Source organism: Lactuca serriola, chromosome 2 (genome assembly GCF_051521515.1).
Source record: "Lactuca serriola cultivar US96UC23 chromosome 2, Lser_US96UC23_V15, whole genome shotgun sequence".
Taxonomy (NCBI): domain Eukaryota; kingdom Viridiplantae; phylum Streptophyta; class Magnoliopsida; order Asterales; family Asteraceae; genus Lactuca; species Lactuca serriola.
In genome coordinates this window covers 127,439,516-127,452,804 of record NC_136409.1, presented here as the reverse complement: position 1 = coordinate 127,452,804, position 13,289 = coordinate 127,439,516, and the positions used below count along the sequence as shown (strand labels likewise).

The window sequence follows — 13,289 nt, the reverse complement described above, 5'->3', positions numbered from 1 at the left end:
GGCGTTAGGGGGGTAGTGAGAGAAAGTAGAGAGAGAAAGTAGAAGGATTTGGTGTGAGAGAAGTGGCTGCCCGCGGCCTCCTTTTATAGGTGAGGCTTCGGACTTACGTTGGGCGTACCGAAGTCTTACGATGGGCGTAAGTTCGGATAAGGAGACCAGGTGGCGAAGGCTCGGTGGTGCGACGTGGCTTCTCCTGGACCGAGGAAGGCTAGAACGCGGAGCGTAGGGACTTCGCACGCGAGGCGTACTCGGACGCTAGGCGTCTTCGGATTACGTAGGGCGTATGCGAGGACAAGTGTCACCCATCCGAAGCGAGGCGTGCTCAGTGTAACGCCCATAGATCCGGGCTAGTCAATTTAGAGGCAATAGGGGTCGAAAACGACTTTTCGACAAAATATTATTTAGAATAAATAATCTTAACCAATTTGTAGAATATGTCACAAGGTTTCCGTACATATAAGGAACGCCGAAATCCGAGTTATAACGAAGAAGTTATGACCCGTCGAAGTTTCACGACAGAACCGGCACGGCACCGGGAAGCGTAAATAGTGAATTTACGATAGAGCGAGATTTAGCCTTAGCGATCTAAACGAAAATCGTAGAGTATGTTAAACTAAGAACATCGATAAAAAGAAATCCCAAATCTGACTACGTATGAAGAAGTTATGATTTTTCGAAGTTTCGGATTAGCGGTGTACAGCCCGAAATTCGAATTTTAGTTCGAGCGGTTTTTGGCTTACGCGACCTAAATGAGAGTTGAAGATCTCATTAATAGGAACTCAACGGTAAAAAGACAGACTAAAACGGAGCCCGTATGAAGGAGTTACGAATTCTCCGCGGTCATTTAGCAGTCTAATCTCCTCCTACTTTTAAATTTAAGATCGGTCAAGAATTAGCCGACAGAGTCTAAATGAAAGTTGTAGATCTTGTTTTTACCTACGCGTGGAAAAAAAGAACGTCAAAAACGGAGCTCGTATGCGAGAGTTATGATTTTTCTAAGTCGGGAGGCTGCTGTGCAAAATCAGGTGACGTGGCGCAATCCTGGCCGTTGCTTCCTCCCCAAGGCTAGCCACCATATGATGACACCTGGCCATAAAACTCGACGAGTTTGAGGTAAACTCAACGAGTTTTGGTGATTTCCAGCCTATAAAAAGGGTGTCGGGGCATCCTCATTTCTCACACCTTCCAATTTCTCTTTCTCTCTCTAGAATCTCTCTCTAAGCCTCCTTAAGCCCCCTAAAGTCTAGGAAAACCCCCTAGCACCCGAAGGAAGACCCGAGGCTCCCGGAGTCCCGAGAAAAGGGGTCTTTCGACTCGGGAACGCTGCTCCAGCGAAGCCCGGTTTTCGAGAAAACCCGCTGTAAGTGAGCTACGCCTAACCTATCTTTAGTTTAGCTTACGTTTTAATATAGTAATGTTATTAGGACCTTATTTTAAGTACTTGGGCTATTATTATGGGTTATATAAGTACCGTTTAACGCTTATATAATAATAATAATAGCTAGACTATTAATTAATCGCGGTTATCGTTAGACTAAACCCTAGTGGCAATGATACTAGGTTTTGCCAAAGGAAAAGTGTGTTAAGAGTAACGAAGTGCTGTCCAAGCGCCGAGTCACCACCTACTCAGGTGAGTGCATAGTTACTTTCAGCTTACACATAGATATGAAGTATTTTATATAAATTACGTGCTATGTGTGCATATTATCTGAATACTTGCTATCTATGCTGGATGAACATTGTTATACATGTTTTCAATGATTTAAACTGTATATGTATTTTATATCTACAAAATGTGTTGGGTAAAACATGGGTAGATGTAATAGTTGTTGTGTGATGAAATAAAATAATGAGAGACCTCGTTATAGATGTTATTGATGAATCAGTCATCTAGCGGAGTATATATGACGATCACAGACTATTCTAGACAGTCCAGTGGAACACTAGCAGGCTCGCAACCTTTAGGTGTTTATTCGAACTGTGTGTTTATTTGAACTGTGTGCTCACTAGATGTACTCCATCCCCCACATGGTTGCCTCAAGGACATTTATTGCTGAGGAATCCCCTTAGTAGTAGTGTCCGTCCCAATGATAATCCTTAGGGTAAGGTCCCTTATGATAGATGCTTAGGGACGTAATGTGAGGATAACGGGAACGGGTAATCGGGTTTGTTTAATTTAATGAAGTTAATAAACTTATTTATTGTGGGTTGAAAACCCTATGTGCTCACCACGCTCCCAAGCCTGACCCACTTAGTTTCTTGTATTACAGGTAGTGGCGCATGAGCATAGATGTGATGTCTTGGGATGAGAGATTAATCGGATATAGGCCTGTAGATATGAAATAATGTAGTAAGGCTTATATTGTACTGTTTATGCTTTTGATCTGTACGAACATGACATCCCAAGTCTTTTAATGAAATACATTTCTATGGAAATGCTTTTGATAAATCTTTATCATATTTTGTTTTGGGACAAATCCGCAACACTTTTATTTAAAATGTTACTCTGATTTTTAAACAAAGCATAAACAAACCGGTCTTTTTTGGCCGTGATTTTGGGGATGTCACACTCAGCAAGCGACGGCTGAGATTTGGCCACGTCATCGCATCTAGCAACAGCTTCGCAAATTCGAGTTTAAACTTTAAAAATTCGTAACTTTCGTATACGAGCTCCGTTTTTGACGTTCTTTATATCCACACGAAGGCGGGAACATACTCTACAAATTTAGTTTAGACACCATTGGCTAATTTTGACTTTATTGTAAATTTTATATTATTAACAGGCCGGGACAGGATTGGTCCGTTAAATCCTCATAACTTCTTCATCCGACGTCGGTTTCGCCCATCTTTTTCTCGTTACGCTACTCTTAACGATATATTCGATTCTCGTTTAGGTCGTGTCGGCCAAAAATCACTCGATCTAATATTCGAATTTCGGGTTGTACACCGCTAATCCGAAACTTCGAAAAATCATAACTTCTTCATATGAAGTCAGATTTGGGCGTTCTTTTTATCGATGTTCTTATTTTAACATACTCTACGATTTTCGTTTATATTGCTAAGGCTAAAACTCACTCTATCGTAAATTCACTATTTACACTTCATGGTGACGTGCCGGTTCCGTCGCGAAACTTCGACGAGTCATAACTTCTTCATTATAACTCGGATTTCAGCGTTCTTTATATGTACGGAAACCTTGTGACATATACTACAAATTGGTTCAAATTATTTATTCTAAATAATATTCTGTCGAAAAGTCGTTTTCAACACTTGACTAGCCCTGATCTACGGGCGTTACACATACTTAATACGACTAGTGGCCTATACGACGTTCGTCAGGCGTCGGAGCTAGTAGATATTGCCACCCTAAACTTTCGATCTAACTGTAGCGAATAAATTAGGTGCGGGGTTGTCAATCCCATATAGATCTATACACAACGGTCTCGCTCTCCTTCCAGGAGACTCTGGTTATAATGCAGGACTTAAGGTGTACTTTAGGTAAAGTATGTGAAGAGAGTGTGTCTCACAAACTGTATCAACGGTTTATGTGTAATGTAGTGAAAATCCTTTTTGTATGTAGAATCATTTCCTTTGTATAGTAGTTTTATAGAGTGACATAGTGTTAGTTTGAGATATTTATCAGTGAAATGTCCGAAAACTGATATCTAGTTTAAATGAACCACAAACTATACCCATTATAGTTTTGGTGAAAAAGTTGTAGAGTTAGTGAAATGTGAACCCATTTATACATTTAATTCTACATAATAATTGTTTTAGAGTATTCATAATTTGATCAAAAACCCAAAAGAATATCGTCTTAGAATAGTTATGAAAACTCATTCTTAATAGAAAATTTCCTTTTATCATAAAAATCATAATTTTCCCATTTGTTGATGTAGTAAACTTAAACTTGCTTTTATATAGTTTCATACTATAACTTAACCATATTGTGCATCAAAGCTTGAAATAACTAGTAAAATCACATAGTTTGCACAAAAACTTTATACAGAACATATAGATGAACACATATAACAACATTTTGCCATAATGTAGTTTTGCTTGTATCCCCCCTCCCCAAAAAAAAATGAAAATCTTGAAAAAGGTGGGGGTATGAACTCACCTTGAATGGATTTTTGTGGATGATTTAAAGGATTGAGATGAGGATTTCGAGCTTGGCACTTGAGTGGAGTAGATAAACTTTTAGGAAAGGTTATTATCCTAAGAATGTCAACACACAAATATGTATGAAAAATGGTGAAACTAACATAAAATCGTATATAAACACTAGGGTATTATGAAAATACTTACCAAAGAAATCCAAGGATAAACTTGGGGCTTAAATAGAAGGAGTAGGATTGATGTGAAGTTTACTTGGATAACTGGAGGTTAAAGAATGGGTATTTGGTGGGTAATACGTAGGATACTGTGATTTTATTGGAAATGGGTGAGATTTCAAATCCTAATGTCAACTTTCCTTGCTTTTTCCTTATCTTAGACCGCGAACCCCTTTAAAACACCCCTAGTATGACCGAAATCACATGCTAGGCTTGTCTCTAATTAGTTGATTTCGATCCTAAGTCCTTCCCATGGTGTTTTCGGCCTTAGTGGATCTTTAATGCGTGTTTTCGGCTTTAGTGGAGTTGCATGATGTTGTTTTCGGTATTAATGTTTTCTAGACATGGTGTTTTCGGTTTACGTAATAGAGATCACAAAAATGATGGTCTTAAAACTCGAGAATTCAAGGTCCTTGCATAAATACATGTTGTTATGTTAAAACTATTTGATTCTTGTGTTAATTTGCATTGATCTTTTAAGGTTTATTTCAACATGAATTTCCAAGTGTATATTATCTTTAATCATACAGATGGTGCCCTCTTAGCTTTCAAATAACATTATTGCATCATGTTACATAGATATATGTTGTGGATACACTTATACACAAGACCCCTTACGCTTGGTTTGACCTAGGGATGTCAACGGGGGCAAACAGGACGAGGAGTGCATCCCCCGCCCCCGTCCCCAAAATTTCCCCATTCCCCCGCCCCCGCCCCTGCCCCCGAAATGTTCAACCTTCCTACCCCTGCCCCCGAATCCCTTTTATTACCCCCGCTCCCACCTCCGTTCCCCCACCCCTGATTGATTTTGGGCTGTCTTTTCTTGAGCTAAAAAAAGTTGTTACTTAGGCTAAAAGAAGCTATTTTTAGGTAACAAATAATTATTTATAGCAGAATTTTACATGTTAAAAATAAAAAACTTATAACATCTTAAAAGCATTATACTAACAACTTAAAAAAATGTTTTTTTTATGAATTTTGGAAGCTCAAAATCATTTTATTGTTTATTATATTTATATAATTAATATATGTAAATATATGTGTAATTTATTAACGGGGTCCCCATGGGGGTTTCGGGACGGGATTACCTACCTCCGCCCCCACACCCAAAATTAAAACGGGGTTAACTTTTCCCCGCCCCCGTCCCCTCCCCCGATTTTTTTAAAAAAAATTTCTCAAACGGGACGGGGCCCCCACGGAAACGAGGTCCCACATGACTTTTTGACACCCCTAGTTTGACCCAAAATTTCCTAGTTGTCACACTTAATAACACCCTTTAATTTGCAGGAAAAATTTATTGTCTTCATTTTTAAGTACACAAAGATTTATTGTTTTTCTGAGAACCTACAAGTTTAAAGGTAAATTTAATAAAAAAAAAAAAAAAAAAGATGTATGCTTGACTTTTGTGTTTGGATTTTGTTACCGTTTCGTTCATGGGATGCTAATTGATTACAACTAATGAGGATAATCTTCTTTATTATACATTGTTATTTGTTTTATTATTATGATTGGTGACTTTTTTTCACACTTTTGATCTTGGTTCCCAGATTAAATTTTTTTAAGATGTTTACCAAACTATGTTATATTCACAACTTTGGCTAACTCAAAGATGTCTCAATTAACTAATATATCCTTGAGAGGTGCATGTAGGCTTTCGGATGTTGGATTAAATGTTCTTCTTACTTCTCTTTCTGGTTCTTGATTCTGTTTTTTGTTCATTAAGGTAAGTTTTCTTTTCAGGAAATCATGCTTCAAGTTCAATTATGTTGTACATTATGTTTGTGTCTTTTTATGTGCATATATATATATATATATATATATATATATATATATATATATATATATATATATATATATATATATATATATATATATATATATATATATATATATATATATATATATATATATATATGAATGTTTGTGTTTGTTTATCTATGTGTGTATTTGTATTTTTTTAAGACCAATTGTGTGTATATGTGTATCTTTGACTGTGTATACATGTATTTTTTGTGACTATTTGTATGCCATTTTTTTTCATAGATGCAAATTTATTCAAAACTATTGGTGGGAATCCTCAAATGGTTTTCATGATGTAAACATTTTCATGGTGACATATATTTATATCTGTGTGATATGGTTGTTAGGTGTTTGATTTATTTAGATTAATTTGGACTCTTGATAAGAAATATCTTATTATCTCAACCTTTTGTATTTGTTTTCAGGTTAGTGGTAAAGTGTACTTCTCAAAATATCTTTGTTAGAAGAGAACCCATATATGCATGACCGGTAATATACAATTCCATTTTCTTTCTTCATTATTTTGTTTTTTGGTTCTTTTGTTTTACAATACCGGAATCTGTATTTTAAAAAGTTTATTTTTTTATTTTTAATTTTTTTTAATTGATTTTTTTTTCTCATTTAGGATAGAGTGGGGAACAACAATAAGAAGCAGAACCAATGGGGTAAAGTAGTTATGTACTATTTCAATGGGATGATAATCTTATACAATGATGAAAAACTTTATTCAAACATATAAGCCTTGATACTGGTTAAGTTAGTATGGAGCTTGGCTCCAAGAGATGCGACTAGCCTATATCATTTTTCCTTGATTAATATTGTTTCTTTTAAAAGTTTGGTTATGATTAAGGCAACATATAATCATGTTTGTCTCTATATTCCTGTTTATTTAAATGAGTGGTTTTCATATCTACAAAACATTTTGAAGATCTTGATTTGATTATTGCTAAATTACATGATCTTTTTATTTCTGCAGTTTAGTTGTCCCTTCTAAAACATAAATCTGATGCTACTTTGTTTTTTTAAAAATTAGGATATTGATTAGCTTTAAATTCATTATTTTAATTACTTAAAGCTTATGGGCTTTCTAAATTATTTAAAAAAAAAGAACAATTATAAGAATTTGTTAATTTTTTAATTCACCCAAATATTGTGCAGGGTAAATAACTTAATGGAAACGAGTTTGTATCTTCCGTTGGAAATTGATCCAAAAATCAAAAAAATGAAGGAAGAAAAAGTAAACATATGTCATTATAATATTAAAAAATGTTTTTTTTTGTAATCAGTTATATGTAACTTAATAAAATCTTTCTATTTTGTCTGTATATTTGGAAAATCCATTCCCGTAGAATGGGCATTCTTCACTACTTTAAGTTGTATTTTGGCTTTTCAAAGTGTTAAAAATTACATTTGATTGAATTTTAATGAATATAGCAACAAAAATTATCTGACTTATTTATGTATGCTTATATGTCCTTTGACATGTTATCTTAAAAATTTCTGAATTTCATATAATTGTTTGAAAGTTTGGCATAAAACTGTTGTTGAAAATGTGCACAAATCTACTCTAATAAATAAAGGTTTTTTTTGCTACTTGTCATATTCCCATTCAATTTGCCACATGTAATTTTATGGTAATTTTAAATTAATTTTTATTCCACTTGTCATTTTATGGTTTTTCTATTTTATTAAATGTCAAATATTATTTAAATTTAATAATAAATACATATCAATTCCATTAACGGACTTTCCTTCTAATTTCAAAATTACTAAATTAAAGTTTCATTAATTTCCTTTATTTATTTATCTAAATTATTTGTTTAAATTTAAAAGACAAAAAAAACACTTTAATTTTTATAATTCAATTCTCACTTTTTTTATAAATTCAAGCTTCTCAAATATTTTGAATTTTATATTAATTTCTTTTAAATAAACTCATATGATACATGAGTCTCATACCTAGTTATATAAATAAAGATATACGTATTGATACGTTGTCGATAGTCAACTAAGTTGATTCAACTTTTTATGTTGACTTTAATGTGATTTGTTTGATTAAGATTTCTTGTTTGTGATTAGTAAACTTATCCTAGTCAAAACAGTACCTTAGTTAATTATTGACTAAGTGTTCTACAAATCCCTTTCAAAATTCTGAAAACCTAAGTTTCTTGATGAATCGCCAAATCTGTCGTTTTCTCTTGAAAAGCAACACATAAAATGAGAGAGAGAGAGAGAGAGAGAGAGAGAGAGAGAGAGAGAGAGAGAGAGAGAGAGAGAGAGAGAGAGAGAGAGAGAGAGAGAGAGAGAGAGAGAGAGAGAGAGAGAGAGAGAGAGAGAGAGAGAGAGAGAGAGAGAGAGAGAGAGAGAGAGAGAGAGAGAGAGAGAGAGAGAGAGAGAGGTCAGTTGTCGGCTGACCAAACTGTCGCAAAAGTTGATGATATGAAGAAGTGTCATCCATAACTGTTCCATTTAACTGATATGGAACCAGAATGGCATTCGTGGATGCGAAGACTTCCATGACCATGAGTCGCCTGGTAGAAAATACTCGAATTACCCAAATACCCTTCAGGTCCACCGACTGCAACCCCATTCACGTTCTGAGTACCCACCACCATATTCACCGGTCACCGGACCATTTTGCATCTCCACCTGTATAAACGGTCCACCACCATTAAACCCGCCCTGCACTACCGCCGGAAAATGGTATTGCTGCATGGTTTCCGCCTGCTTCATGGCAATGTTTTCCGGCACATTATTATGATTCACTCCTTCATGAAAAACGAAATTACTTCCAGGTATATAAGATCCATTAACCACAGCTCCATATGAGTTCGCTTGATTTAAATCAGCAACAGCATGTTGATGAAGCAGATCATTAAATCGTGTTATTTGATCTTTCAATGCTAACTTCGTATAGTATATCTTGACGAACTCTTGATTTTCTTCTTCAAGCCTCTCCCAAACTAGAAAATTAAGAGAACGTATCGTTATAAAATATTCATGAAAAGTTTATGAAAAGTCAAAAGAATGAATTCAAATTGCGCTATATACCGATTTTTGTAAAGAGAGGCTCAATGTTTTGTTCCCGATACAGAATATCTATCACATGCTTCTTGTTCGTGTAACGTGATAGACATTGCTCTATGAGATTTTGTACCTGAATTCAATCATTAAAGAAAAATATCGTAATCATGATCATAAGAACAAAAGTAGTAAACAAAAGCAATCAAGAATCAAAGGGAATAAAGCTCAAAAACCTTACCTTCTGAACTTCTTCCCGGGAAATCATTCTGCAATCTCCGGTTGACATTTTTTGAGTGGTTTTAAGAAAAGAAACCGGCTGAAGAACGGAATTTTTCTACAAACAATCGTTGAAAGTCAGTTTTAATTGAAAAGAAGTTGCATAAACTATTGAGATAACAATCGTGAAGTTGCTAATAATTGGAAGAAAACATTAAACATACCAGCGTTGACTATTACCCACTTTTTCTTATTCAATTCCCCTGTATTTATAGGAAGATGAATAGTAGAATACGAATGCGGAATCCTTCCCATTTGTACTCATCCGGAAGTTGAAATCTACCTTTCGAAGTTTGAACCCTACTAGGGTTCAAAAGCGTAGAACCTCTATCAAGATGACTACAAGAAAAAAGTTGAAATAATAACTACGTAGGAGTATTATTTTTTCTTTTTTGTGTACATGATATTCTTAAATTGATTTTTTCCAGATCATAGTTACATGCAATTGTATGTGAAACCAGTTACATATAAGAGAAAAAATTGATATAAAAATAACTATTTTATCCGGTAGTAATTTATTTTTGATTTTTAATGTATATTATATATAGTAAATCATAGGAATAATTATTGTGGTTTAGGGTAATTTATATTTTTGGCCTCTAATTTTTTTTTCTTTATTAACTTTGAATGGTCCATATGATTTGTTTTTGTCACCTCTTTGGTCTATGTGGCATATTAAAATACTAATTTGCACTAACTCATTCCTTTCTAGTTTATTTATTTATTATAACTATTTATATTATAAAAAAAATATATGGGTCGCATTCCTACACCACCCTTTAACATTCTCTATCACCCTCTTCCATATGTTCCACATTCCTTAACTATTTATCGTTCAAGAAAACAATCTCCGTTGAGATTATCTTCTCCAAGTGATGAATCGGTAACCGCCTATAGCACCTTCCCCGGCGTTGAACCAGGTTCGCTCCCCCATTCCCACTTCTCTCTCTCTCTCTCTCTCTCTCTCTCTCTCTCTCTCTCTCTCTCTCTCTCTCTCTCTCTCTTCTTTTCCCTGTCGTGAAACCACCGCCAACATCCCTTCTCTTATTCAAGAAAACAATTGTCGAGATAATCTTATCTGACGATGAACCAGAGGATAAAAATGTTTGATTTTGATCTTGATTAAGGATAAAAATGTTTTGGGTTTTGGTTTGGTTTGGTTTTGATTTTTGGTTCGTTTGGTTACTGAAAACATATGAGTTGTGGGTTTGATTTTGATCTTGATCTTGATTCATCGTCAGAGAAGATGATATCAACATAAGTTTTTCTTGAATAAGAGAAGATGGATCATGAGGAATGAGCGAAGAGGGTAATCAGGAAGGATAAGGGGGTGGAGTAGGAATCAAACCTATCAATTCTTTTATATAACATATATATTTATCATAAATAAATACATTAGAAGATAAATAAGTTCAACAAATATAGTTTTTTTATGTGCGGCAGGTACCAAAGAATCAACAAAACAAATTATAGGGATTGTTAGAGTTAAAAACAAAGTTAATGACCAAGGACACAAATGACCGCAAACCACATGGACCATCGGTGTAATTTAATCGTTATATTATTATTAAATAGATATCACTGATAAGAGCATTTATTTACTTTTTTTTATAGTTTGTTTTATCATATTTTATTTTATTTTTAGCTAATAATCATACATATGTTTGATTTATTTGTTTTATCTATTTTGGGAAACTTTATAGTCTGTGTTTAATTTCAGATTTTCCAAAGACTATGTGGAGTAGCAATGATCAGTTGAATGTGAAAATCAAATGGACTTGAAGATTGATGAACATTGGGCTTGGTGACTTTTGAAGATGGTGCAAAGTGGGCTAGTTGGGGAATGGAGATTTGAAGAAAATGTAGGCTATTTGATTTATGAAGAATTGGATTGTGGGCCTTGGACTTAAAGAAAATGGAAGCTATTAGTCTGTTATGATATTAAAATAATTATAGGGTAGCCGACATTATCTTTGTATTTGTGAAGGTAGCTTTGTGTAAATATGTCCTAAATAGTCTAGGGTTGCCACATTGTATTATATATTTTTGGATCTGTTTCAATAGAGAACACGGAAGATTCATAACATCTTTTATGGTATCAGAGCGACAACTCTGACCTACCCTGTCGCTGTCGTCATCTTTCCTTCCCCTCTCTTCTTAACCAGCGATTCTCTCCCTCTCTTCTCCTATGGCAGAAAAACTTCATCCAGCTCTGATGATCACTAACATCAGAAACTTCATACCTCTTACCCTGGAGATGGAGAGCGGCCAGTATACTTCCTGAGCAGAATTGTTTAAAATACATTGTCGTGCTTTCCAAGTTCTTGACCACCTTCAACCCGCGACCAACTCTCCTACTCCTGCTGCAGCCGACAGGAAAGATGCTCCCAAACCCATTGATAAAGATCTGTGGCAGCGTCTTGATGCCATAGTTCTACAGTGGATTTACAGCACTATTTCAAACGATCTCCTTCACACCATTCTCAAACCAAATTCCTCCGCTGCCCACGCATGGAAAGCTCTTGAAAGCATTTTTCAAGACAATCAAAATGAACGTGCTCTCTACCTTGAACACAAATTGGTTACAACAAAGCTTGCCAATTTTCCAAATTGTTCTGCCTACTGCCAAGCCTTGAAGATGCTATCAGATCAATTATCTAATGTTGGTTCACCTGTTTCAAACCAACGCCTTGTTTTACAATTGATTGCAGGTCTCACAGAAGCATACGAAGGCATTGCTATGATGGTTCAACAAACAAAGCCTCTTCCAGATTTTTATGAAGCTCATTCGCGATTGATTTTGGAGGAAACACGCAAGGCAAATAATGCAACCGAAGCAGCTGCTGCAGACTCTTCTGCCCTCACTGCTCACACTCAGTCACCTAGACCCTCGTACCACTCATCTGATTTTCAAACAAATCGTGGTCGTGGTCGCGGTCGAGGAAATAGAGGTCGCGGGAGAGGTAGACGGGGCGATGGTCAATTTGACAATGGTCGTGGCTTGCAACAACCACATTTACCATGGTATGGACAACACTCATTCTCTTCCTCACCACAACCTTGGGCTGCTCCTTATGGGCAATTCCAGTGGCCACCAACGCACACTCCTCCTTGCCCTTACCCTACTACTCAAAGATCACATATATCTGCACCGTCTAATGCACCCGATTTGCTCGGATCCAGACCACCTGTACCCCAGCAACAAGCTTATGCCACATCAGAAACTACCTATACTCCCACTGATTTGAATCAAGCTTTTCATACCATGAGCCTTCACCCACCGGATCAGAATTGGTATTTAGACAGTGGTGCCACCTCTCACATGACCAACAATGCAGGTAATCTCTCATCTTATGTCACTAAGGGTCATTCTCATAATATCATTGTAGGTAATGGCGCACATCTTCCTATCCAAGGAACCGGTAACCACACCCTACCCTACCCTTTTCCTCCTTTGTTTTTAAAACAAGTCCTTCATGTTCCTAATCTCATTAAAAAGTTACTTTCTGTACAGCGTCTCACAAAAGACAATAAAATATCAACTGAATTTGATCCGTATGGTTTTCATGTGAAGGATTTACAGACACGAACGCCTCTTCTTTGATGCAATAGTTTTGGGGATCTCTACCCGCTCATGCTATCGCATCCTTCTCAACTCACATCTCCATCAACCTTTGCGGCTATCACCCGAGACCTGTGGCATTTTCGCTTGGGACACCCGGGAGCCGACATTCTATCTTCTTTAAATAAACATTTGTCTTTTCCTTTTGGTGTTAAAAGTACTTCTATTTGTGAACCATGCATTATGGGGAAACATATTAAACTTCCATTTCATGCTTCAAGTTCTCATACTGT

At 35.8% G+C, this 13,289-nt stretch overlaps 1 protein-coding gene and 2 long non-coding RNA genes across 3 annotated transcripts; all 3 read left to right on the top strand.

The window, feature by feature from the left end:
- Window positions 1-5,893: 5,893 nt before the first annotated feature.
- On the top strand, window positions 5,894-7,027 carry LOC145090444 (uncharacterized). The gene is made up of 3 exons (XR_013701579.1): window positions 5,894-6,057; window positions 6,560-6,623; window positions 6,760-7,027. It is a non-coding gene; the product is annotated as an uncharacterized LOC145090444 (long non-coding RNA).
- Window positions 7,028-10,202: 3,175 nt separating this feature from the next.
- On the top strand, window positions 10,203-11,520 carry LOC145090443 (uncharacterized). Its single transcript, XR_013701578.1, has 2 exons — window positions 10,203-10,354; window positions 11,155-11,520. It is a non-coding gene; the product is annotated as an uncharacterized LOC145090443 (long non-coding RNA).
- A 102-nt stretch (window positions 11,521-11,622) lies between these two features.
- LOC145089561 (uncharacterized) lies at window positions 11,623-13,038 on the top strand. The gene is made up of 3 exons (XM_079027984.1): window positions 11,623-11,701; window positions 11,756-12,772; window positions 12,824-13,038. Exons 1-3 carry the CDS (start codon window positions 11,623-11,625, stop codon window positions 13,036-13,038), a joined length of 1,311 nt encoding a protein of 436 aa, XP_078884110.1.
- The last annotated feature ends 251 nt before the right edge of the window (window positions 13,039-13,289 follow it).